At 42.7% G+C, this 26,503-nt stretch overlaps 3 protein-coding genes across 5 annotated transcripts in view; all 3 read right to left on the bottom strand.

Annotated features, from left to right (window-relative positions):
• Positions 1 to 4,277: 4,277 nt before the first annotated feature.
• On the bottom strand, positions 4,278 to 7,468 carry LOC124006526 (trophoblast glycoprotein-like). Its single transcript, XM_046316595.1, has 2 exons — positions 7,035 to 7,468; positions 4,278 to 6,298 (listed from the first exon to the last, which is right to left on the bottom strand). The coding sequence occupies exons 1-2, from the start codon at positions 7,292 to 7,294 to the stop codon at positions 5,902 to 5,904; spliced, it is 657 nt and encodes a 218-aa protein (XP_046172551.1). The 5' UTR covers positions 7,295 to 7,468; the 3' UTR covers positions 4,278 to 5,901.
• Positions 7,469 to 8,737: 1,269 nt separating this feature from the next.
• On the bottom strand, positions 8,738 to 11,958 carry LOC124005909 (transmembrane protein 222-like). Its single transcript, XM_046315552.1, has 6 exons — positions 11,650 to 11,958; positions 11,305 to 11,389; positions 11,147 to 11,178; positions 10,930 to 11,026; positions 10,564 to 10,694; positions 8,738 to 9,172 (listed from the first exon to the last, which is right to left on the bottom strand). Exons 1-6 carry the CDS (start codon positions 11,760 to 11,762, stop codon positions 9,085 to 9,087), a joined length of 546 nt encoding a protein of 181 aa, XP_046171508.1. The 5' UTR covers positions 11,763 to 11,958; the 3' UTR covers positions 8,738 to 9,084.
• Positions 11,959 to 12,988: 1,030 nt separating this feature from the next.
• Positions 12,989 to 26,503, bottom strand: part of LOC124006130 (WD and tetratricopeptide repeats protein 1-like) — a 43,721-nt gene continuing 30,206 nt past the window's right edge. The window contains exons 1-16 of one of the 3 annotated variants that reach the window (XM_046315925.1): positions 25,200 to 25,429; positions 24,323 to 24,458; positions 24,037 to 24,120; positions 23,827 to 23,873; positions 23,614 to 23,725; positions 23,319 to 23,506; positions 22,401 to 22,583; positions 21,977 to 22,071; positions 21,613 to 21,728; positions 21,323 to 21,395; positions 20,837 to 20,930; positions 20,494 to 20,664; positions 20,007 to 20,242; positions 19,573 to 19,741; positions 15,568 to 15,760; positions 12,989 to 15,090 (exon numbers count right to left, since the gene is read on the bottom strand). In XM_046315925.1, coding sequence (XP_046171881.1) covers positions 14,887 to 15,090; positions 15,568 to 15,760; positions 19,573 to 19,741; positions 20,007 to 20,242; positions 20,494 to 20,664; positions 20,837 to 20,930; positions 21,323 to 21,395; positions 21,613 to 21,728; positions 21,977 to 22,071; positions 22,401 to 22,583; positions 23,319 to 23,506; positions 23,614 to 23,725; positions 23,827 to 23,873; positions 24,037 to 24,120; positions 24,323 to 24,388 — 2,031 coding nt within the window. In that variant the 5' untranslated portion in view covers positions 24,389 to 24,458; positions 25,200 to 25,429 and the 3' untranslated portion in view covers positions 12,989 to 14,886. Of the gene's footprint in view, positions 15,091 to 15,567; positions 15,761 to 19,572; positions 19,742 to 20,006; positions 20,243 to 20,493; positions 20,665 to 20,836; positions 20,931 to 21,322; positions 21,396 to 21,612; positions 21,729 to 21,976; positions 22,072 to 22,400; positions 22,584 to 23,318; positions 23,507 to 23,613; positions 23,726 to 23,826; positions 23,874 to 24,036; positions 24,121 to 24,322; positions 24,459 to 24,934; positions 25,430 to 26,503 lie in introns of those variants that run through there. The other 2 variants (XM_046315923.1, XM_046315924.1) reach the window with 2 other exon arrangements.

Genomic DNA, 26,503 nt, shown 5'->3' with positions numbered 1-26,503 from the left:
CACATGTGTCGAATACAACAAGTGTAGACCTTACAGTGAAATGCTTACTTACAAGCCCTTAACCAACAATGCAGTTTTAAGAAAAATAAGTGTTAAGTAAAAAATAGATAAGTTAAAAAATATATGTTTTACTTAACTTTATATATATATATAACAAAAGAGCAGCAGTAAAACAACAATAGCGAGGCTATATACAGGGGCTACCGGTACAGAGTCAATGTGCGGGGGGGCCACCGGTTAGTGGAGGTAATTAAGATCACATTATGTCCACTCATCCTTTATTTCACTGTCCTCGTAATCAAGCTCCACGTCCGTTTCCTCCATGTGTTGGCCACCAGGCGGAAATCTATTCATATGACATATTTATCATCCAGTAGTCGGCGCAATTTGCAAAGTATTTGACCAGAGATCTGCTGATATGAGTAGCATCAGAGATATGGAACACCCAGTGTCACTTGAAATAAATACATATCAGTCGAGACATAATTAAACGTGGAAATGAGATAGATAAATAGAAGATGCAACACAAGTCGTATTAAATGTCAAATCAGAATGAATGATGCCCCATATTGGTAATCTGGATAAAATACTATCTAGTATAAAAGGTCTTGAAATTCTGACCCTCAATATCTAAGGGTTTTCAATCATCAGTAGGTTGGTGAGTGACTCCCCTTATTTGTGGCGCCCCTCTTCTTCATGGAGCAATGGGAGGTTGATGCTGGTTTGACTTCCCACTCAACTCTATTCTGCTTCTCCTGTCCTTCAAACTCTGACATGTCCAATATCTGAGGAAGTGAAGAAAAACACATGGCTTAAGTCTTGGTTGGAAACAAAACTATATACAAAGTGCAGTTTTTAATTCATCTTGTCGCCCTTCCACTGGGCTCAGACCTCAATTTAATGTTGGTTCAACATAATTTAATTGAAATGAAGTAGAAACAATGTTGATTCAAACAGTGTGTCTCCAGTGGGTTGCTACCTAAGTATTGTGCCATCTTATAGCCTTTCAAAGACTTCCTCATACCCCCAGTGCCCTTCACATCACTGTACCTGTAGAAGCCATCTGAAGCTGGTCAGGCCTATGCCACCCAACACGCATAAGATCTGTCCAAATGTGTGAGCAGAGAGGCCCAAAATACACATCTTTCAGCCTCCTTCCTTCTTTCAGCACTCCCATTGGCCTCCAACCTTCCTCCAGACAGCTCTGCTCGATCCTGCGCTCTCCCCACTCCCAAAATCAAATCAAATGTTATTTGTCACATACACATGGTTAGCAGATGTTAATGCGAGTGTAGCGAAATGCTTGTGCTTCTAGTTCTGACAATGCAGTGATAACCAACAAGTAATCTAACTAACAATTCCAAAACTACTGTCTTATACGCAGTGTAAGGGGATAAGGAATATGTACATAAGAATATATGAATGAGTGATGGTAAAGAGCAGCATACAGTAGATGGTATCGAGTACAGTATATACATATGAGATGAGTGTGTAGACAAAGTAAACAAAGTGGCATAGTTAAAGTGGCTAGTGATACATGTATTACATAAGGATGCAGTAGATGATGTAGAGTACAGGATATACATATGCATATGAGATGAATAATGTAGGGTAAGTAACATTATATAAGGTAGCATTGTTTAAAGTGGCTAGTGATATATTTACATCATTTCCCATCAATTCCCATTATTAAAATGGCTGGGTCAGTGTCAATGACAGTGTGTTGGCAGCAGCCACTCAATGTTAGTGGTGGCTGTTTAACAGTCTGATGGCCTTGAGATAGAAGCTGTTTTTCAGTCTCTCAGTCCCAGCTTTGATGCACCTGTACTGACCTCGCCTTCTGGATGATAGGGGGGTGAACAGGCAGTGGTTCGGGTGGTTGATGTCCTTGATGATCTTTATGGCCTTCCTGTAACAACGGGTGGTGTAGGTGTCCTGGAGGGCAGGTAGTTTGCCCCCGGTGATGCGTTGTGCAGTCCTCACTACCCTCTGGAGAGCCTTACGGTTGAGGGCGGAGCAGTTGCCGTACCAGGTGGTGATACAGCCCACCAGGATGCTCTCGATTGTGCATCTGTAGAAGTTTGTGAGTGCTTTTGGTGACAAGCCGAATTTCTTCAGCCTCCTGAGGTTGAATAGGCGCTGCTGCGCCTTCTTCACGATGCTGTCAGTGTGAGTGGACCAATTCAGTTTGTCTGTGATGTGTATGCCGAGGAACTTAAAACTAGCTACCCTCTCCACTACTGTTCCATCGATGTGGATAGGGGGGTGTTCCCTCTGCTGTTTCCTGAAGTCCACAATCATCTCCTTAGTTTTGTTGACGTTGAGTGTGAGGTTATTTTCCTGACACCACACTCCGAGGGCCCTCACCTCCTCCCTGTAGGCCGTCTCGTCGTTGTCGTCGTCTCGTTGTCCCAAGCTCAGTTAGTCGGGTAAGAGGTTCTCCAAACATGGCTCCAAACCTGGGTGTATAAGCATCTTTGATGGTATGGCGAGATCTTTATCCGATGGTGGCCTGTGTCATTGTCCAGTGTTTGTAGATATTTCTCAGAGCTGGCTGTGTGTCTAAGTTGATAGGAGGGGTGCTGGCCCATTGCTTCAGGATCAAGGGTGGCACCAGGGTATCATAAACTGCCTAGAAATCTGTAAATAAAAAAACACCCATCCAGATAACAATACTGACAAACTTCATTTCGGAGGCAAACGTCAAAGTGCCCCCCCCCCCAGGTGATTTGTGATGTTCCTCTTGTTTGATTGGACTCTTGGAGTTGGGTTATTGTGGTGCTGCCATTAGGTGGCCTATGGTGTGACAGAAGGCAACATGTCATCCCTTTGTTAGATATGTCCATAGAATTAGTGATCTAATTCTATGGGCATGTCCAACAGAGACACAGTAGACTCATACCAGTAGAGGGCACCCTCATACATTTGATCCAAATGGGTTGGTTTCCTGAAGAGTACATTTTTCTTTTAAACCCTGGCCTAAACCCACTATAGGAGCGAGTCACACAATAATAGCAATGCCTCAGCCTAAAAGTAGCATTAACTTTTGTATACTTTTCACTTTACTGCATTAAATAACTGATGAGAATGGAGCTTGCTGGTGTCAAACAGCTGCCTGGCAAATGTTGGTGTGGTGAGGCGATCTTATTCCTTGGTAAAAGGGTGAAAAGGAACTGTTTCTATCACATTCAGTGTCTGTCATAGATTTCTGTTTTCAATTCAAAAAGCATAGAGCAAAACATGGGCCCATCAGTCACTTAAAACCATTGAAATGCTTCCAGGTTACGTTTGTTTCGAGCATACAAACCTTATATCTCCTCTCCTTTGTTTTGTGCTGACTTTCTGTAGGTTATGCCCCTCTCTTCCAACAAATAATGAGTGAGCCGGGAGGAATGCGCTGCCTCTTCTGCTCCATGAGCATGTAATCAGAGGACTGGCTTTGACCTTACTCAGTACATGGTGAATCCCAGCCCATTTACTGTCTTCAGAAGAGTGCATGTAAGACCTTGCTGGGGTTATTAATGATAGCCAGCGTTTCCAGGTGTTTTAGAAATTCTGCCTGTGCGCACCACGTCCTCCGTACACCTCCATCATTTTGACAGCGGCTGAGGCCTGTGAGACTAGTGTATCAGTGCAATACGTCACCTGCCTTGGGATGACTGCGCATGTGTAATTTTTGCTGAAGATACCACTTAATAAATGACTAATTAAGATGGACTCAACATCCTTGGGGAAAAAAAAAGATCTGTAAAACGATTTGCACTTTACGTTACTACAACAACATATCAGACATCATTCAGTGCTATATCATAAGATCACTCAAATAATGCTTACTGAATAGATAAACTCACACAGACCAGAGCCAGTTGCATTGTGGTGGGGATGAATATCTACTGTCAGTGCTGCTTTGATCAATAGCGATCATTAGGTAGAAAGTCCTGCAAATCAACTCGCACACAGGATAGAGATGCAACACTGCCTGCAGAGCCAGCAGGTGCAACTTTGTCTAGCATCCTTCATCTTGTTCCACTTTCCCCCTACAGACACACTTAATCACCCCCCCCCATCTGCGATAAGCAGGAGAATCACACTAGCACTACACTTAGTAACAGAAGGGGGGCAACGGGAGAAGTGTCATTCCCAAGAGTTTCCTGTAGATTTGTAAAGTTAATTTAAGAGTAAATGGAAACTTACTGCAAATGTGATTTGGATAACATTTTGGAAAAAATGGTTTATTGGGCAGCACAAAGGGGTTTTACAATTGTTTCATTTAAATTATCTTACTTAACACGGGTAAATTATGCACATGAGTTTATACACCACACGAGATCCTGCTTCATCACTTCAATACCATGTCACTTCTGCACTCTGGAAATATGTGCCCTTTCTTTCTTGCCCTGTCACGTCCGGTTACAAAGTCAGTTAAGGATGAAAAGATGACTTCGTGCAGTGTGGAATCATTCAATCTTCCCAAAAGAATAGACATTCAAGGTTAGTTTTGCAGTCAAGACCCTTCAGATAGGTAATATTGCTTTGGTTCCATCTAGATATGTCAATAAGACCCACAAAGTATAATAAAATAATACATACAACACCGAAGACAGATGGCAACTTGGTTAAATCTATGCAAGTCAGTAAAATTGTGGCCACAGTAAAAGAGGTATCAAGGCTATGCAGGTACAACGAGCCCGGCTGTTCACACTTAAAATAGGCTCTCCATTAAATAGCATAACTTTTCTGCAGTTTTATGCTTACATTCGTGATGTAATTATATTCAACACATTGTACAGAAATGCATGACACAGATAAGTCCCTCACAAATGTGAGCAGGGTTGGGCAGAAACTGATTATATGTCATCTGATTTTTCAAAAATGTACTTGTAATCAGTGATGTTACCAGCAAACAAATATTGTAATCAGATTAGAGAAAAAAAACTAGATTACTTCTTGGATTACTTTCAAATTCAGAAAGGATGTTTTCTGTTTTCTCAATTACATTTAATTCAGCATTGATAAAAGCACAGGTTTAAGTTTGTTCCACCTGAGCGAGTGTCACAGACCACAAGTCAGAGACCACATGTGTGTGTTGATCCTTTTTTGTCTACTTCTAATAAGGGGAAAGTAATCCAATTACATTACTGAGTTTGGGTAATCCAAAAGTTACATGACTGATTACAATTTTGGACAGGTAACTAAACTGTAACAGATTACCTTTAGAACATAACCTACCCAACCCTGAATGCAAGTTCACTCCAGTCCAGTTCCATTCCAGGGAATGTGGAATCACAAATCCACCGAGATGGAGCCTGGCTTGACCTGTGTGTCTGAGGAGATCTGAACTAAACAGGTGGCAGTGGGTAGCTGTGATATGCGGTTATCTGAGTAAGCCTGTCCAAAACTACCGTTTGTCGGTGGCTTCTCTTCGACTCTGACGTCTTTTGAGAGGTATTCCCGGCGTGGGTCAGTGTCGATCTCATAGCGGTGTTAATACCCCTCCAACACGTCATGGCAGGCATCTCGCGTCTCCACCACCCACTTTTTAATACCTTGCCGGTTGAGGTAGAGCACAAAGAGGAAGACCATGCCCACAAAGCCCAGCACCAGACCCAGGAGGACGTAGGAGGTCTGCAGGGAGAGGTCGCCCACCTCGTCTCTGATTCCGACCAGAGGTGGTGAAGTGACATGGCATCCGATAACTTGGACCCCGAGCCCTTGCAGGGGCCTGTCCTGAAACTCCCAGGGTGAGGCGCAGGTCAGGGCTTCTGCATCCCCCACCTGAGCCTGGGAGCTCTTGAGCCACACGGCAAAGTCTTGGATCTCACATGTGCAGACATAGGGGTTGTGGCTCAGCAGGATGCGGGGGGCTTGCACCAGCCTCTCCAGCTCCCCCAGAGCATCGCTTCAGAACACCCTGAAAGAGTTGCTGGTCAGGTCGAGCAGCTCCAGGCGGCGCAGGCCAAAGAAGGTGCCGTTGTAGACTGATGCTAGGGAGTTGTTACCCAGGAGGAGGTGCTGCAGGCCGTGGAGGTGGGAGAACATCCCTGGGGGTAGGAAGACCAGGCAGTTCCCAGAGAGGTCGAGGCTGAGCAGCCCTCCTAGGCCTCCCCAGCGCAGTGCGGTGGTGAGATCAGTCAGTGAGGTGTAGTTATACAGGGAGCGGCTGAGGTTGAGCTCCTTTAGAGGACTCCCTGGGATGTTGAGGGCTTCAGGGTGGATGAGAGCCAGATGGTTGCAGCTCATGTCCAGGTAGCGCAGGTAAGAAAGGGTAGAGAAGCTGTGGGACGCAACCTCTGTGATCCTGGGAAGACAGATGGTCCATGTTTACAGTCCCCAAACCGATTATTGGACATAGAAGTAATGTTTGCGGAATTGTTGTCATGCTCAAATAGAGGTATCTAAATATTTCATAAATTGGTGTGATGACATTCAGGAGAACATGGAAAAATCATTTTGTTGTAGTTTAGAATCTTAACTCAAAGCTTCAGAAATGTATAGGCAAGGAAATACAAATGCATATGTCTCAATCGTTGAAAATGTTGAATCTCTGCAACGGCAAGAATACAATACCCTTTATTTTATTTATATATATTTTTTCTACCGCTTTTTCTCCCCAATTTTGTGATATCCAATTGGTAGTTACAGTCTTGTCCCATCACTGCAACTCCCGTACGGACTCAGGAGAGGCGAAGGTCGAGAGCCATGCGTCCTCCAAAACACGACCCTGCCAAGCCGCACTGCTTCTTGACACACTGCTCGCTTAAGCCGGAAACCAGCCGCACCACTGTGTCGGCGGATACTCTGTACAACTGGCGACCAGAGTCAGCATGCTGACGCCAGACCTGTCACTAGAGCGCGATGGGACAAGGACATCCCAGCCGGGCCAAAACCTCCCCTACCCCGGATGACGCTGGGCCAATTGTGCACCGCCTCATGGTACTCCCGGTCAAGGCTGGCTGTGACACAGCCCGGGATTGAACCCGGGTCTGTAGTGACGTTTCAGAAAACAATTATCTTTGATGAGAATATTTACTCACCCATTGTTGCTCAAAATGATGGTGGTGACATTTTTCATTTCTTGAAATGTCTCTGATCCAATTCTGAATATATTATTTCCTGTGATGATCACATTCCTTGTGTATCCTGGAATATCTTGTGGTATGGCCCGAAGGTCCTTGGAGACGCATTTCACTGTGCGCGTGTCAGCAAAGCATCGGCAGCCTGATGGGCATTCCAAGCACTGGTGGAGCGTACAGAGTAGCGCACCAAAAAGTACAATAATCACCAAATTATGCATAACTCAACAGAAAAGTTATAAACTGATAAATACCAGAATATGCAGAAAGTGATGGTGAGTCATATTACGCCGTATCATGCACATCAAGGCGTTTAAAAAAAACTCAGATTCCGGTATGGGGTGTTAGCCTTTCTTTAGATGGTGCCGAAAGAATGCCCAATGGTTTGTGTCTGCATTGAGTGAGAAGGATGTTTCATCTGCTGATCAACAGGACCGGCGAATTGTTAGCTTGAGTTTAAATACCGGCGCAGAATCAAGGAGAGGAATAACAGTGAACGTCTTTTAAAGGCACAGACGCTAATAATATTATACTACGGTACACAGAAGTCGACCTCTGTGGTGTCTTTTGTGTGATATGATTTAACAGTTTATAAACAATAAACAAGTAGTCTATGCATATTATGTAGTCTATGCATACATTTATTTCTATTTGTTCCAATAAATAACAACACAAAACAGAGGGTAGTGCGCATTGCCCGTTACATATAATAATTTGGGCAGTGCATATATTTGTCCTGCTACACACAAGTGTGTAATATAAATAAATATAAATGTTAACTCCCCTGAGACACCCGCAGTGAGTGGGGGTAACGGACAGGGTCGCCATTGTCCAGCGCCCCTGGAGCAATTAGGGTTAAGTGACTTGCTCAAAGGCACAGCGATAGATTTGTTTTTCACCTTGTGGATCCGGTATTCGAAACCCAACGCTCTAACCTCGAGGCTACGTGCCGCCCTCAATAACAGGCAGTTAAAGGCTCCAGCCATCCAAGTCATAGACTGTTCTCTCTGCTACCATAAGGCAAGCGGTACCGATGCATCAAGTCTGGAACCAACAGGACCCTGAACAGCTTCTACCCCCAAGCCATAAGACTGTTTTAATAGTTTAGCTAAATAGTCTGGGTAGTTATTTGGTTAACCATCTGCATTGACCCTTTTTGCCTCATCACATATGCTGCTACAACTGTTTATTATCTAGCCTGTTGCCTAGTCACTTTATTCCTAGTTATATGTACACACCTACCTCAATTACCTCGTACCCCTGCACATCAACTCTGTACTGCTACCCCATGTATATATAGAAAGTTTAGCGTTACTCTGTATTTATTATTACCTTTATTTTCTCTCTCTCTGCATTGATGGGAAGCACTTCACTGTTAGTCTACACCTGTTGTTTACAAAGCATGACAAATACAATGTGTTTTTACTTTACTAGCCTGTATGTTATAGCCTATTGCCCATAATTACTGTAATTCTATCAAATGCTTGGTCATGATTATGTACTACTGTACAGTATTTTAACATTCCTGAGCATGTTGCTTCAGAGAACTTACAGTATTGCATGAGCAAATACTGTCTGATAAAATACAGTAAACAATTACAAAGTCAAATGATGTTGAGCTGTTATTATACGGGTTAAATGGGGTTCAATAAAAGAGACCAGTATGAACTTATGACCATAGACAATATATTTACGTTCAAATTCTTGTCATTTAGCAGACGCTATATCAGTTATATATTTGTGGTTATGACTATCCCAAGCCAAACATTCATTTATACGACATTCCTTTCTGTTATCGAGTAAAAGGTACTTCAAAACAAGCCAGAACAGCTGGACATAACTGCCCTCATGAGACCCTTTCTTTCTGATGGATGTCGGAGAGTGTGGATATTAGTACTGCACAAAGAAGTGTCCCATCGGAACATTCCTCTTCTTCATTCACTTTCATGATTACAACTGAGCAGGAAAAGCCCTTGTATTATCTCTCCCCTCCTCCATCTCCCTCGCATGGTCAGTGCAGGTTGAGTGTTAGGATGAAGGTGACAAGGGCTCCAGTCAGCATGAGGAAGGGCAGCCAGGTCTTGAGGAACGACACACAGCTAGGGAAGGACAGAGAGAGAGAGAAAGCACAGTGAGAGTAGTAATGACAGTCATTAAATCTTCAGCCGTCGGTCAAAAACACATACTCCAAGACATTTGTAATCTATACTGCCCTACAAAGGCAAAACGCAGGAACTACACTGTTTTGGTGAAAATTTAGTTAAGACTGAAATCAGGGTTTGTAGTATCTGTTTTATCTTGTGACAAAGTGACCTGGACCAATTATGTTCTGTTTCATAGAAAGCTTGAGTTAGAAGTTTGCAGTAACTACAAAATCCAAGTAAAATAAGCAGTAACTGAAGTTACTGCACTTGGGCTTTGTTCCACCATGTTTTGACTGTAGTTACCCACTCTGCCATACAAAGAGCAGAGAAACTGAGAAAAATGTCTTTAAACTTGTATTTGTTGTCCAGACAAATATGTTGTAGGTAGATAAGTGATAATGCACCGATGTAGTATCTTATTCTTATGCATTCAACCATGACCCCTGATTTGACCTAATATCAAATAAATGACCATTCAAAGTCAAACAGAAAAACAAAGAGTGTTGGATAAACACATTTAGATTGTAGAATCTACACAGTCAAATAATTTTCTATTTAGATATAAACATTCAATGTGATGAAACAGTCCTTACTTTATGGCGGGGAAATGCTTGAGGGTCGCCTTTGCCTTTTGTAGGGCAGTATACAGGGACAGGTAAGGATGTGCAGTCAGTTCAATTTCCCCGAAGCCAGGGTAATTTACACAGGGCACTGAGGGCAGACCAACTCTCTTATCTCCTAGAGGTTTACCCCACTCCCTTCCCCTCACTCCCTCCCTCCCCGTCCTCTACCCTGTCCCCCCCGATCCAGCAGTGGGAGCCCCAGCAGAGAGTTGATGTGGTGATGCAGGGGCCACATCTGGCAATGATGAATTACACGCTGCCCCACTGTTGAAGGACGTGGCGCCCTCGGACGATAATGTGCAGGCTGCACAAAGCAGTGACGCCGGCTCCCTATGTGGGTCGGGGGAGAATAATGAGGGGGTTTCTCAACCGCATATGTTTCCCCGTGTCTGGAGCTCCTCTGTCCCTCCTGCAGAGCGTTGCCAGCTGCATGCTTGCTTGTTCAGACTCGGGGATGCCGTTTTGCAATACAGACCGGTGTTGCATAGTTTGATTCTGCCCATTTCAGAGGCATGTCTGATTCTACTTCCACACCAGTTAGTCAAATGATCCAGAGGAAACTCACACACACAGAGTGATTGGTCAGTCAGAATGATGCTTTGTGAGTGGCAAGTATTGTTGTACAGAAGGTTCCGTGTTCACGCCTTGGTTAGGACCTGAATGAGCATACTCTGTTACATAAAGTAGAGTACCTCTTCATTGCATGATTGCATGGTATCTCACCTGACATGCCTGCCATGGATAAGGGTCTGCAGGCATAGGTTGACCATGTTCCAGGACGTTCTGTTGTCGTAGCGCATGAGGTTGAGGGCCCGGGCCACGTGGGAGTGGCAGTTATCACAGCAGAGGTTGTGCTACAAGAGACAGAGGAAGAAGGCTAGCCAAGTCTAACTCTAGTCATTTTTGTCACTATCGCTCCAATGGGCCTTTACAATCACTGTACAAAACATGTACATATTTACCCTTTGCAATATGCCTTATGAATATGAACCTGAAGATGTTCATTAGAACCTACAAAATAAATATAATTCCACTACTAGACCTTCCTGTCTGTCGTCTGTCTTATTATGACACTGTCGATGTTCATACCGGCCTGCATTTGTACTCCTCCGATGCATCGTGCACTGCTTTGTCCCAGGCAGCTGAGCCAGTGCCACACACCTTATCAACATCAAGCTTCCAGTACCTGTTAAGAGACAAGCAATGCTGCAGATACCTTACCACATAACCGCAATGCCTGCATGTCAATTTTGAGCACAATACACCAGGCCTAGCTCCAAGCATTGAATGAACAAAGCCAACTTACTTTGTTGGTCTTCCAAAGGCCATATTATCTTCCTGAAAGGAAAGATGGGAAATGTTGAGGAACTATCACGAAACAGAAACAGATGGTCCAATAATATTAGGCTTATGCACATAAAGCTGTAGGCCTACTGTCATAATGCATGATCTGCATATACTCACAGACACTAAGTACGATCCAGCGAAGTCTCTTATCACGCCTGCAGAAGTACAGATCCCCATGTGACCAATGAAGGGGAGCAACCACCTGAACAAAACAGAGGTACAGCACTGTATTGGGGGGTCCTGGGAATAAAGAGTGCGCGTATATTATAAGGCATCTAACAGTATGGGCGTTTTAATTCCAGCCCACATAGTATTTGGAAATTTACTAGCTATAATACAAGCTAAAATGATGTTAAAAACATCACTGGTCATGTAGGCTATCAACATGAACTGTCACGTAAATAGTGTCTCCATTTCAGATGGTGAGAACAAAAGAAAACAACCGGAAAAGTGGCTACTCACGACAGTATTGGAATAGGTGTCCAAACGATACAATAAGGATAACGGCTGTTTTTCCGGTCTAATTTTTCGAATCCGCCGTGATAATTAATCATTATGTCCGCCTCCTGCGCCATCAGTAATCTGGCACTCTGACGTAGCCTATGGCTACTAAACGCACAGCTCAAAAATGGCGGCCGCGTTCCAGGCCGTCTGCAAAGCAGTCACGCACCAAATATTACAAAGCCAGCCTGGATATGAATTAAATGCCAAATGCAGACGTTTTTAAATCAATATCAAATCATTTCTCGGCAAAAATTAAGTAAATTAGATTTCCATTAAAATTGGAAAAAAGCTTCTTTTTTTTTTTTTGTTGCAAAAAACTACTTCTCAAAGGTCCAATGTTAAGAAGCTGAATGTGGTGGTCCTGGGCTGACATGGTTAATTAAACGTGGTCTGCGGTTGAGGCCGGTTCGACATCCTGCCAAATTTTCAAAAACGACGTTGGAGGTAATTTATGGTAGCGAAATGAAGATTCAATTCCATGGCAACAGTTCTGGTGGATATTCCTTTCGTCTGCATGCCAATTGCACACTCCCTTAAAATGTTCGATATTTGTGGCATCGTGTTGTGTGACAAAACTGCACATTCTAGTGGCCTTTTATTGTCCCCAGCACAAGGTGCATCTTGTCATACTTGAGTAAAAGGAAATATTCCTTAATATAAAATGACAAGTGAAAGTCACCCAGTACAATACTACTTCAGTAAAAGTCAAAGTATTTGGTTTTAAATATACTTAGTTATTGAAAGTCAATGGAATATCTAAAATGTACTTAAGTATCAAAAGTAAAAGTATAAACCATTTAAAATGTCTTATTTTAAGCAAACCAGACAGAACTGTGTTATTGTTTTATTGACAGATAGCCAGGGGCACACCTCAACACTCATAATTTACAAATTAAGCATTTGTGCTTAGTGAGGCCGCCAGATCAGAGGCAGTAGGGATGACCAGAGATGCTCACTTTAAGTGAATTGGACCATTTTCCTGTCAAAATGAAAATACTAGTTTTGGGAATCAGGGAAAATGTTTGGAGTAAAAAGTACATTATTTTTATGAATGTAGTGAAGTAAAAATTGGCAAAATAGTAAAGTACAGATAACCCAAACAACTACTTAATTAGTACTTTAAAGTATTTTTACTTAAGTACTTTACACCACTGCGGAATGGGTAGTTGTGGACCTGTGTGTAGCCTATTTCTGCACCTGGAACAGTGTGTAGGTGGAAAACATTAGTAATACAATCCAAATCATCATTACCCTGGTTAAATACAAGTCGGAAGTGAAACAAACTCAAGACAAGTGGTTCAACAACATTAGACCTCTTTTATTTTTCTCTTGCAGCAAACTTTGTCGTGGGATTTTTCCCAAAGAAAAATAAACATAAAACATTTCTTAAATTATTTTTTAACAAAAGAAATTACACATGGAAGCCTAGTGTTAGAGGACTCCATCCTTAGGTTTTCTTTGAACCCACGTCATCAGTGAGCTGGTGTTTTGCTGGTCGGCTAGAGGACCAAGAGGCTCATTGTCTAAATTTGCCATTTACAATGTTAACTTTAGACAAAATCTCATAAGTAAAACTCCAACTGCAGCAGAGGACTCATGCTGGGTCCAAAGCTACAGGAAGGGAAAAATCCCTATTCCATTCTTTGCCCCAAAATGTTCTGGGGAAAGCTGAAAGTGCTTGTATAGGGATCCTGAACCCCAAAAGCCACCAAATGGATTGCGTCTACGAAATTGTCTCTATGCCATGCATGAGTGATATTAGGACTGGTGGTATTGCCCTAGGATAGTGAAATACCCTTCGCTCTTCATCACTTTCCCTCTCTCTGTTCAGAGCATCACTTTCCCATAATTCCCTGGTTTTCCAGAAATACTGGTTGGAAGATTCATGATTTCATGCTTATTCCATCCGGATCCTGGTTATCTGCCAACCGGGATATCTCGTAAAAACTGGGAATTTTGTGGAAATTACCAGAATTGTGCAACCTTAGGACAACAAAGTTCGACAGATTCTGACCAATCAACACCTGACTATCAATTAAATCAAACCCCTTAAACTAAACCCCACAACCCTTCCGGCTCTACATCGTTATCAACAAATGACAGAGGAGCAAATGTCTAAGTGTTGGAGAAAATGTGCGGAGCTACTGCTTCAGTTTGACAGCTTTGTCTTAACCTACATAATAAAAGTAAAAGGGAAACATTTTGCATACCTGTCAATAAAATAGGCATATAGAGCGACAAGAAGAACTTCAACAGAGAAAGCAAATGCAACATGGATCCTTGGCCATTATTTACTCTTAAAACTTTGAACAAATGAAGATAAACTTTTTTTTGTTGTTGCCAGACCGAGTTTAAAAGAAACGCACAATCCTAACAACACATTTAAGTTGAGTTGGAGAAACACTTCTAGACTTGTCAATACTTCTTCTGCTCTGTTCCTGTTGACCAATATTCCAACAACTTTAAAAAAAGGACTGTAAATCAAAAACTTTAGGTAGAGACTTTCAGAGCTGGAGAGGGGCTGAGAGTGACCTCTTATACTCCAATTGAAAAGCCCACTAGAGATGAAACAAAGCAACTTCCTGTGGCCTCAAGTCTCATCCTCCAATGAGGACACTGACTATTGGGGCCTCGCTTTGACCTCTAACCTCTGAGCCGTCTGCAGGCTACACTACCAGAGACCTGGGGCTTCTGCTTGTAGTGTTTCCCTCCAACGCACTTCCTCTTGGGGAGGGTTTAGAAGTGGTTGACTCTTAGCTCATAGTGAGAGATTAGGGAGTGATGGAGTACTCTCTTCTTTACTGTATAGGCCCAATACCTCCAGCCTTGGAGCAACGGAGGGAGCGGCCGAGGTGATGTTGTTGGTGTTCTTAAAAGGGGTGAAAGGTCGTTGTCGTCACCCCCGTGGAATCCCCTCGCCAAACTGGTTTCCTCCAATCCTGCCTCGGGATGTGGTGGAGGAGGGCAGTGCATAGTGCAGAGCTGTGACATGACATTCACTCGATGTTGCTTTCGTTTTAGAGGGGCAAATGAAACATTGACAAACGGAATATCTATGGTGCTTTTTCCCCCTCCTCACAGACACACACACAGACGTACACACACACAGACAGCCTCAGGGTTTGGGAGGGGGTAGGAGAGGAGTGCCTTGCATCCTGCTGCCTCCATACTGTATGTGGTGTTGGACCTGCTAGTCTAGCTGGGCCGGCACTGCACCTGGCCATCTGAGCTGTCCTCATCGTCTGAGCCCTCTGGCCCACGGCCACTGAGGCCCGTGATGCGGTAGCCCATGTTGAGCAGCATGACCTCCAGGGGGTCGGCATTCATACGCCGCTGGTTGGCTGCAGCGGCGCCCTCCATGTCCTCCACCACGCGACCGTTCCCACTCTCACTCTCCGTCTGGATGACAGAGGGGAAAAGGATAGAGAGACAGAAAGGTTAAAAAAAGGGTTAACTTCTGGTGTTTTGTAAAGTCAGACTTTTTTCCCTTCTTATTATTATTATTATTTTTTTTTACATCTGACTATTTACAAAAGGAGGCCATAGGAAAGGATAGGTCATAGTGCAGCCTCTATTGTGACAATCAAATAATCAGATGTACAATTGTTTATTTATTGCGTAATCCTTGATAGTTTTTAATGCATGTATTGGCAGTAAACATTTTTTAATCATCAATCAAACATTCAATCAAAGAATCAATCATGTCGGTGATTGAATGGATTGCTTTTTAAAATGCATCAACTCTATGTATAGTGTCCTTGGTGCTGAGGTGTGTTTTTACATCCTGTTTCTTGCTGTATCTAGCCTACTATTCCACACAAAATAAGTTTGCTCGTGGGGAAAATGAAGACATTTGAATAATGTTGTTATAATGACCTCTGGCCTGGGGTTCCAGAGCCGCACCACAGGGTCGATGCCGCTGGTAGCCAGGAAGCAGTAACTGGGGTGAGGCTGCAGGCAGTTGACTATGGACTCGTCCCCCTGGAGGATCCGCACCAGGTTAGCAGTCTCCTTCTCCCAGATGAAAAAGGAGCCGTCGTCGGAGCCGCTCACAATGTACTGGCCTTTACTGTGGGTGGGGGATTATACATACACTGAACAAAAATATAAAACGCAACCATTTCAAATGATTTTACTGAGTTACAGTTCACATAAGGAAAATCGGTCAATTGAAATAAATTAATTAGGCCCTAATCTATAGATATCAAATGACTGGGAATACATATGTTGGTCACAACTTTTTTTTTTTTTTTTAAGTAGGGGTGTGGATCAGAAAACCAGTCCGTATCTGGTGTGACCGGATGCCTCATGCAGCGCGCGACATCTCCTTCATGTGGAGTTGATCAGGCTGTTGATTGTGGCCTGTGGAATATTGTCCCACTCCTCCTCAATGGCTTTGAGAAGTTGCTGAATATTGGTAGGAACTGAAACACTGTTGTACACGTCGATGCAGAGCATCCCAAACATGCTCAATGGGTGACATGTCTGGTGAGTATGCAGGCCATGGAAGAACTGGGACATTTTCAGTAATTGTGTACAGATCCTTGCGACGTGTGGCCGTGCGTTATCATGCTGAAACATGAGGTGATGGCGGCGGATGAATGGCACGACAATGAGCCTCAAGATCTCATCAAGATCTGTGCATTCAAATTGCCATAGATAAAATGCAACTGTATTCGTTATCCGTTGCTTAAGCCTGCCCATACCATGACCCTGCCACCCTATGGGGAACTTTGTTCAATGTTGACATCAGCAAACCGCTTGCCCACATGACACCATACACATGGTCTGCAGTTGTGAGGCCAGTTGGACGTACTGCCAAATTATAAAAAATGGAGGTGGCTTATGGTAGAGAAATGAACATTTAAATTCTCTGGCAACAGCTCTGGTGGACATTCCTGCAGTCAGCATGACAATTGCACGCTCCCTCAACTTTTGACATCTGTGGCATTGTGTTGGTTGACAAAACTTCACATTTTAGAGTGGTCTTGTTGCCCCCAGCACAAGGTGCACTTGTGTAATGATCATGCGGTTTAATCAGCTTCTTGATATGGCACACCTGTCAGATGGATGGACTTTCTTGGCAAAGGAGAAATGCTCACTCAGGGATGTAAATACATTTGTGCCATTTTTGATTGTTGAGAAATACGCTTTTTGTGCGTATGGAACATTTCTGGGATCTTTCATTTCAGCTCATGAAACATGTGACCAACACTCTACATGTTGCGTTTATATGTTTGTGAGACAGAGAGAATGAGAGTGAGAGAAGCAACTGTTAGACCTTGTTTGATACTGCACACAGATGGCAGAGACATTTCCGTAACATTTCATTTGAAGGGTACTTAAATAAGGATGTCATAACGCATTCATAATCAAAACATAAGCAGTACATGAGCATTCTTTCATTCTTATGTCAACTACCCCAATTTGACACCTTATGAACTGCTCACGAAGTTCTTCAGGAGGCACCGACGTTTCTATAGAACATCATCATGTTTTTGTCTTCAAACATCTAAAAATAAATTACTACACGCTTACAAAAAAAAGTTTGGGGTCACTTAGAAATGTCCTTGTTTTCCACAAAAACATATGAAATGAGTTCCAAAATGAATAGGAAATATAGTCAAGACGGTGACAAGGTTATAAAGAATTATTTTTAAATGAAATAATAATTGTGTCCTTCAAATTGAGCTTTCGTCAAAGAATCCATTTGCAGCAGTTACAGCCTTGCAGACCTTTGGCATTCTAGTTGTCAATTTGTTGAGGTAATCTGAAGAGATTTTACCCCATGCTTCCTGAAGCACCTCCCACAAGTTGGATTGGCACTTCTTACATACCATATGGTCAAGCTGCTCCCACAACAGCCCAATAGGGTTAAGATCCAGTGACTGTGCAGGTCACTCCATTATAGACAGAATACCAGCTGACTGCTTCTTACCTAAATCATTCTTGCATAGTTTGGAGCTGCGGTTTGGGTTTGGGTCATAGTCCAGCATCTTTTAGTTTTTCTGCGTCTCATAAATATTCTTCTTTGTAATCCGAACACCTCAAACTTAGATCCTTCTGTCCAATCTTCCTCTGTCCAGTGTCTGTTCTTTTGCCCATCTGGCCAATAAATATTTTTATTGGCCAGTCTGAGATATGGATTTTTCTTTGCAACTCTGCCTAGAAGGCCAGCATCCCGGAGTCACCTCTTCACTGTTGACGTTGAGACTGGTGTTTTGCGGGTACTATTTAATGAAGCTGCCAGTTGAGGACTTGTGAGGCGTCTATTTCTCAAACTCGGCACTAATGTACTTGTCCTCTTGCCCAGTTATGCACCGGGGCCTCCCACTCCTCTTTCTATTCTAGTTAGAGCCAGTTTCAGAAGAAAGTTATTGTTTCTGGCCATTTTGAGCATGTAATCAAACCCACAAATGCTGATTCTCCAGATACTCAACATGTCTAAAAAAGGCCAGTTTTATTCCTTCTTTAATCAGTACGGCTTTTTCAGCTGTGCTAACAATTGCAAAAGGGTTTTCTAATGATCAATTAGCCTTTTAAAATGATAAACTTCGATTAGCTAACACAAAGTGCCATTGGAAAACAGGAGTGATGGTTGCTGATAATGGGCCTCTGTACGCCTATGTAGATATTCCATTAAAAATCTGCCGTTTCCAGCTACAATTGTCATTTTCAACATTAACAATGTCTACACTGTATTTCGGATAAATTTTATGTTATTTTAAATGGACAAAAAGTGATTTTCTTTAAAAAACAAGGACATTTCTAAGTGACCCCAAACCTTTGAACAGTGGTGTATATACAGTGCATTCGAAAGTATTCAGACCCCTTTCCTTTTCCCACATTTTGTTACGTTACAGCCTTATTCTAAAATGGATTAAATAAATAATCCTCAATCTACACACAATACCCCATGCTATGAGACTCGAAATTGAGGTTAGGTGCATCCTGTTTCCATTGATCATCATTTAGATGCTTCTACAACTTGGAGTACACCTGTGGTACATTCAATCGATTGAACATGATTTGGAAAGGCACACACGTCTATATAAGGTCCCACAGTTGACATTGCATGTCAGAGCAAAAACCAAGCCATGAAGTCAAAGGAATTGTCCGTAGAGATCCAAGAAAGGATTGTGTCGAGGCACAGATCTGGGGAAGGGTACCAAAACATTTCTGCAGCATTGAAGGTCCAAGAACACAGTGCCCTCTATCATTCTTAAATGGAAGAAGTTTGGAACCACCAAGACTCTTCCTAGAGCTGGCCGCCAGGCCAAACTGAGCAATCAGGGGAGAAGGGCCTTGGTCAGGGAGGTGACCAAGAACCCAGTGGTCACTGTGACAGAGCTCCAGAGTTCATCTGTGGAGGTGGGAGAACCTTCCAGAAGGACAACCATCTCTGCAGCACTCCACCAATCAGGCCTTTATGGTAGAGTGGCCAGATGGAAGCCACTCTTCAGTAAAAGGCACATGACAGCCCGCTTGCCAAAAGGCATCTAAAGCCCTTAGACCATTGAGAAACAAGAACATTTCCAAAAACCTGTTTTTGCTTTGTCATTATGGGGTATTGTGTGTAGATTGCTGAAAAAACATACAATTTAATTAATTTTAGAATAAGGCTGTAACGTAACAAAATGTGAAAAAGTAAAGGTGTCTGAATACTTTCCTGAACGCACTGTACTCTCCCAAAAAACATAACCAACGTTACAGAATGCAGTGTCTTCTTCAGGCTTGACTATACGTTTAGTCAGCACCTCGACAAAAAAAGAAATGTGTACGTCAGCTCATGCTTTTTACTTTTCCCTTACAGGTCAACAACTAATATTAACAGTGTGTTTAGAATGCATAAGTTATCCGTGTCTAAAATGCTCCACTGACCTGCCAAAGAAGTTGGCCTCCTTGATGTCTGTGGTAGTGTTGCAATGACCACAGTAGCGGTGTTTGTAGTCGTAGCTGCGCTCTCTCAAGACGACCTCGTCTTCCGGGATGGACTCCTTCCTGTTGAACGTGTGGAAGCGGATTGAGCTGTTGCCCTTTTTGTCCTCAGCTGCAAACAGACATGACATGGAAATAAATAAATAAAATAATTAAACAATGAATGATATCAAATCCATACACTAATTAACACGGTATTCATTTGCATAATCGCCCTTGTGGAATATATAAGCTATTTTGAATTGAATCAACATGTAAAAAAACACATTGTAAGTCAATGTGGAAAGGTGACGGAAAAAAAGTCAGCCAAAAACCACACTTTATTTTTTGTGGGGGAAACAGACGATTACCCAACATCACCATTAAACCCTTCTCACCAGAGTCCATCTTGGAAAAGAGGACGGCCTTGATATCCTTATCCAGGGCATCGCAGGCGCTGCTGTGGGCTTGCTCGGGGAACTTGCCCTTGAAGTCATCCAGGCACTCCAGAGCCTCGGCCACGTACTTCAGCTCAAAGAGGCAGCGCGCCAGCCGGAAGTGGGCCTTCAGGTGCCCAGGGTTGAGGGACAGGGCCTTCAGACAATCCCTCAGCGCATCATAGTGGTCACCGTCCCTGGGGGAGAGAGAGAACACATCACACACACAACCGTATATACCACACAGTCACACACACACACACGTACCAGCATAGTGGTAAACTATTTTAAACGCAATGAAACAAGGACGTTCTACCTGAACTCCAATGTTTTCTTTTTAGCTCCAAAACATTTTGCTACAGTATGCCCTACTGAACATTACCATTTTCTGTAATAGGAGAAACACAGAAGGAGAGTAAATGAGGCTACGGGTTAACTAGATGCCTACCACTTGCGCTTCATGTAGGCGGCGGCGCGGTTCCCGTACAGCATGGCGTTGTGGCTGGCCTCGTGGATGCCCAGACTGTAGAACTGGATGGCCTGAGTCCACTGCTGCCGCGCAAATGCATCGTTTGCCTGCTGCTTTATCCGCTCCAAGTGAGGCGGCAGCTCACCAGAACTAGGGAAGAAAGATGAGAGGATGACACGATGAGAGAGTGATGAGAGAGAAACTAGGGATGTCACTCCCCATAGCGTAGTGTTTCTAGAAATACACTAGGACTAGGCTGTTGCCAAATGTAATATGTGGGTGAAAATGAACGATTAAAATCAAACATGAGAAAAAAAGTTACCCAGAGAAGACTTTGCTTTCTGCGAATCGAAGTCGGCTGGCTGGCAAGTGAATTCCATTTGACACACCGTTGGTTGTCTTTCCATTCTGAACATCTGTTGGGATATCACCCCATACAGTTCTGGGCATTACAAAGTTGTACTGCAGCACAGTAAAGAACGTTTGCCGAAAAGTGAATGTAACTGCACTGTCAGGAACATTTTTCAAACATGCATTTCATCACATAGGTTATTGTCAAGTGATTGATAATGACCTTGGTGGTTGATGTCACCCTCTGAGAGAGTAATTTGTCACACAGACAATGTACCTTGATGTACATTGCTGCTGCAATATTTAATGCCCAGATCTGTATATAAACTATGGGCAGACTTTTAGCAAGCAACTACCCTCCATATAACTCATTGGTCATAAATAATACATACTGTAAATGTCATTTTAATGACAAAATACTGTAGTAAGCTTTGGGCGATTTCCATAATCATAATACCTGTTGATTGACACTTTTTGGGAAGCAGATAGGTGTACGGCTTCTGTTTGAACGTCAAGTCAAATAGATACACCTGCAGACAAGAGAAAACACATTCCTGGCAAAGTTACCCTTTTGAATCAACCACAGGTAATCATCAACTTTAATGATTTGGTTTGAGAGTTAAAGTAGTATGCTTGTTGGAATTCAAACCTGACAATCTGAGAAAGAGATGGATTTTTTTTTTGCCTAGTGGGCTGATCTGGAGGTTTGACCTAAAATAAGAGTTTAACTTCTAAAGCCGCCTTTACCTGTTCCCCTCCCATGTTAACTAGCAGCTCGGTGCCGTCGGGGCTGAAGGTGACATAGGTGGCCACTAGGACCCTCAGGCGGTTATTGTAGTCAGGGAGCTTCACTGGCAGGTGCCCTGAGGCAACGGAAACAAGGAGAAGAAGTTGGGTGAGAGGCATACAGAATCACCTTACCTGTCCCACTAGTTTAGTTCCACATATTGTAAATGACTGCGTTATAAACGCACATATTGTCCATGTGTGTTTTTACTGTTTATTATAATACATTGTAGATACTGTATGGGCTTCATAGAAAATGTTCACAGCTGTTTCTTATTAATACATTTTGTGCAATAAGCCAAACCATACGATCACACACACACACCTGCGACATAATACTGCCCCGCTCCGTCTGGGATGGGCTTCTGCCTGTCGCAGAATGTGTGCACTCCTGCCGATGTGCTCTGACTCGCAGACTTCCTGTGAATGGGAGTGGAGGAGAGAAACATAAATGATTACCAAAAACACTCAAAGCTGAGAAAATAATATTGGTATGACTTATGATAGCCCAGAGTAGTAGGGAGACATTGGACGTTCTATCCAGCAGTCGTGCATATTCCTTATGTGATACAAAATTTAAAACTATTCAATTAAAACACTGAAATTTGACAGTCAAGCAGTGAGAGCGAAATCCTAACTTCAGATTTGAGATGTCTTGGACTTTCAGGTAAATTATGTATTGACGCCAATGGAAACATGAGCCACAAGCGTCAATCTCAAGTTAGGATTCGAGCCCGACTACTACACACCTGTGGTTGTGGATCATGCGCATGTCATAGAGGCGTACAAAGGGCCCGTTGGCCCCCACTGCTAGGTAGTTATTATTTTGCGGGTTGACAGCCAAACACTTGGCCTCCACCAGCTGACCACAGTATTCCGTCAGGTCGATGAGCACTTCTGAACGCTTACTGCTCTCCCTCAGGTCATATTGCCTAAAATAGTAGAAGAAAGCACATGAATTCTAATCAAATACTAGACTTTTTGGCAAGGTTTAATGGCAAGGTTGAATTAAAACTGCAATTTGTGTCCATAGCCAGCTTGCTCATAAATAAACAACTAACTACTATACTCTGTACGTGGGAGCCATATTTTGAGGTTGTAGACGACTGGTTGGGTTAGTCAAAAAACAAAACACAAGCCACTATTGAAACATTGGCCCTTTGAGTCATAAGCAGCGGCGGCAGTCAGGCAGTGACGTACTATAGCGAGAGAAGGATACTAACTTCCTGGGTCTGAGCTGAGCTATGAGAACCATCGCCTGAAGCCAACCATGCATCTGCAGTAGCCCACAATATCCACTGCACACCTGAGCTTCGAAGGGTAGTTAAAGGGTATTCTCTGGAGATACAATAACATCCAAGACAGGGTGTGTGATGGAAGTACTGCTGGAGGCATGTGGCCACAGAGACCCAGGGAAGAAGTCCCTGGGAGAGCCAAGGAACTGATAGGGAATACAGCTTGAGGTAAGAAAGGGGCTCATGGCATAACACTTCCATTCCAACCTTACTGTTTCACGTAATCTTTTCACCTTCGATATTCTACTACAAGCCAGTAGAAATAACATGATGCATCTGACAATGTATCTGATGCAGTGTCACCTTAACCAATGAACATCTTTGGATGCGACAAGGATGCTCCAATGGTTAGCTAGCTACTGGGGCTCTGACCTGATGATGCCATCCTCCGCAGCACTCCAGAAGACGTTAGGCCACATGGGGGCTGTAGCGATGCGCTTGACGCGGTTGGTGTGGTCGGAGAACATGTGGATGGTCTCCTTGACAGACACGTCATGCACGTGAACCTTGGTGTCCGCTGCACCCGTCACAAGGATACGGTCACCTGAGTGAGGGAGAAACTGCAAGAGGGGGACGGGAAAAACAAGAGGATAAAATAAGAAACTATAAGAAAGAAGCTTCATTTCTCCACACACAGACTTTCCCATCAAGCAGTTTCTGTTTTTACCTTCACAGAGAAGATGTTTGCTGCATGCCCTGTGTGCATAGTGGTGAGCTTCTTGTGTTTGAAGGGGTCCCAGATGATGCAATGTTGGTCATCTGAGCCCGATGCCAGCAGACTGAATAGAACAAGAATAAATATTACAGATAGGCCAACATAAAATGTAGAAGTGGTAAATACGGTCATTAAATAGAACCCTGCTTTCAGCTCAGTACTTACTCTCCCTGTTCGTTCCATTCCAGGCAGTTCACACACCCAGTGTGGCCCTGTTGACACAACAGATACGGGCTGTCAGATTGGCAAAGAGGTTAATGCTGAATGTGCGCAGAAACACACACACACACACACACACACACACACACACACACACACACACACACACACACACACACACACACACACACACACACACACACACATATATATCACCTGCAACTCTGCCTCCAGTCCAAGTCTATTGATGAAGGGGTCTGTGACATGATACTGCCTTTGGAAGCCCAATGCTCTCTTGTCCTACAGACATTAAGGCAAAACATCACCTGTCTCTCTCCAAAATCTCCTGTCTCACTCTGTCCAACATAAATAAAGCATTTTTGGTGAATACTAGTGTTTATTGTTGAATAGATTGCATTTCAGGGTTGTTAGCAAGGGCAGTTTGTTTGGGTAAAAGAGTACAGTATTTCATAAAAACAAGGTCTTAAAACATTGGACCCACCCTGATCTGCCTGTGCAAGATGTCTCTGGTGATGTTCACAGCAGACATGGCCTCACAGCAAGTCATAGAGCACAGACTAGAGGTGCAGGGTCCAGGGGTCAAAGGTCAGATAGCATCTGCAGTCTCTAGGAATGGGCTGCAATTTGAGAAATAGAACAGAACTGACATCGCACAAAGAACAAGCTTACTTAGATAGGATTAATATGTAAACAGAGATGTTTGTTTCTCTACTAGGTACATCAGTCAATGGACACTGGAGTAATGTACACCTAAATTGAAGAGGGGTTCCAAAGTGTTTGAGGTTTAAATACTGAAACATAACTGTTAGCTAACTAGAACAACAACTGGTTATATCTCTGCTGGCCAAGTGGTGGTCTTCAGATAACCATGTACACACAATTCCTTCCTAATACTAGCCATTGCGACTGGTGATGTTTACATTAGCCAAATAACGTTAACCGTAGCTAGCTGGATTAGCTGCTGGGATGCTAACTACCAATAATAACAAGCCGTATGCGTAGTGACAGCAGGCTGGGTTGGCCTCCCAAAAAGACAGACATACAGCTCCGCCACCGCAGATATTTCTGACATTCCCTAAAAAAAGCGTTGTACCTGTGTCGTCTGGCATTCAACTCGAAATCGTTCCCAATCTTTGTCCAAGTTTCCAGATAACGACAGCGCCTGCTCAGCTACAGTAGCTAGCTAGCTGAGCTAACGTGAGATGATTTATTAAAGAAACAGGGAATTCGCAATGCTCTAGTTCTCTATCTAGCACTTGAGCTACTCCTTACCAATGAAAGTCAAACTGTAACAAGAGCGCTTCATATGAAATATTTTTGGTAAAATTTACAAGTGTTGACTGTCACTGCTTACTTACATGGGTTTATCAACTGACTGAACCCTCCCACTACCCTTACGTGAACTAGCTGACGTGAAATAACATTTGGATATTAATTTTAGGAAGAGAATTATGAGTACACCGCTCTGTGAATTGCACCGCTGTTTTTCTTCCGTTGCGCGACTGTACTGTTGAGTGACAGGTCAATTAGACAAATGAAAAAGTTGCAAAGTTCCTTAGAATGTTTTTTATTTTTTTCCAGTGGTGTAAAGTATTTAAGTAAAACATACTTTAAAGTACTACTTAAGTATTTTGGGGGGATATCTGTACTTTACTATTTATATTTTTGACAACTTTTACTTCACTACATTTCTAAAGAAAATTATATAATTTTTACTCCATACATTTACGTTACATTGTAAATGCTTAGCAGGACTGAAAAACATCCTTGATTATCCCGACTGCCTCAAATCTGGTGGACTTGCTAAACACAAATGCTTGATTTGTAAATTATGTCTAAAGTGTTTGAGTGCCCCTGTCTATCCATAAATTAAAGAAATCATGAACATTGTACATCTGGTTTGGTTAATATAAGGAATTTGACATTATTTATACATTTGAAACTTAAGTATATTTTAGCAACTGCATTTACTTTTGATACTTAAGTATATTTAAAACCAAATACTCTGACTTTTACTCAAGTAGTATTTTACTGTGTGACTTTTACTTTTTACTTGAGTGATTTTCTACTAAGGTATACTTTTACTCAAGTATGAAAATTGGATACTTTTTTCCATGTCTGTATTTTTCGATTTATTAACCTAATATGAGATTGCCTGTGACATTCAGCACTGTTTTCCTGGTGAGATGTATGAAGGAGTGGGGCCCGTGTTACAAAATAATGAATTAATAATACATTTATCCTGAAATAATTAATAAAATAATAGATACATATATCCTGATACATATGTACATGGTCTTTCATTACTCTCAATCGTGATATTACTGCATGCCAGTGAGACTTGTCCAGTTGCATGGATTGGTCCAGTGGTTATTGACTGTACGTTTGTTTATCTCATGTGTAACTCTGTGTTGTTTGTGTCGCGCTGCTTTGCTTTATCTTGGCCAGGTCGCAGTTGTAAATGAGAACTTGTTCTCAACTGGCCTACCTGGTTAAATAAAGGTGATATAAAAATATAAAAAATAAATAAATGGACAATTGTCTCGAAGTGGAAAGCACCTGTAGACATTCACTAGTACTCATTGTCGTATCTACATTATGATATCAGATCAGTGCAGATGAGGAGAGGAAGCTGCTTTCGAGTATTGACTTTTTGAAATAG

The sequence above is a fragment of the Oncorhynchus gorbuscha genome, linkage group LG19 (genome assembly GCF_021184085.1).
Source record: "Oncorhynchus gorbuscha isolate QuinsamMale2020 ecotype Even-year linkage group LG19, OgorEven_v1.0, whole genome shotgun sequence".
In the NCBI taxonomy this organism is placed as follows: Eukaryota; Metazoa; Chordata; class Actinopteri; order Salmoniformes; family Salmonidae; genus Oncorhynchus; species Oncorhynchus gorbuscha.
This window is presented reverse-complemented; position numbering and strand designations above follow the sequence as displayed.

What these genes read in the sequence shown, in the direction of transcription:
- LOC124005909 (XM_046315552.1), bottom strand. Translation starts at nt 11,762, where the DNA reads ATGGCGCAGGAGGCGGACATAATGATTAATTATCACGGCGGATTCGAA. An exon ending in CTGGATCGTACTTAGTGTCT is followed by an intron (nt 11,179 to 11,304) that starts GTGAGTATATGC and finishes CTTTCCTTTCAG; the next exon opens with GAAGATAATATGGCCTTTGG. An exon ending in AGGAGTACAAATGCAGGCCG is followed by an intron (nt 10,695 to 10,929) that starts GTATGAACATCG and finishes TGTCTCTTGTAG; the next exon opens with CACAACCTCTGCTGTGATAA.
- LOC124006526 (XM_046316595.1), bottom strand. Translation starts at nt 7,294, where the DNA reads ATGCATAATTTGGTGATTATTGTACTTTTTGGTGCGCTACTCTGTACG. An exon ending in ATCATTTTGAGCAACAATGG is followed by an intron (nt 6,299 to 7,034) that starts GTGAGTAAATAT and finishes CTGTCTTCCCAG; the next exon opens with GATCACAGAGGTTGCGTCCC.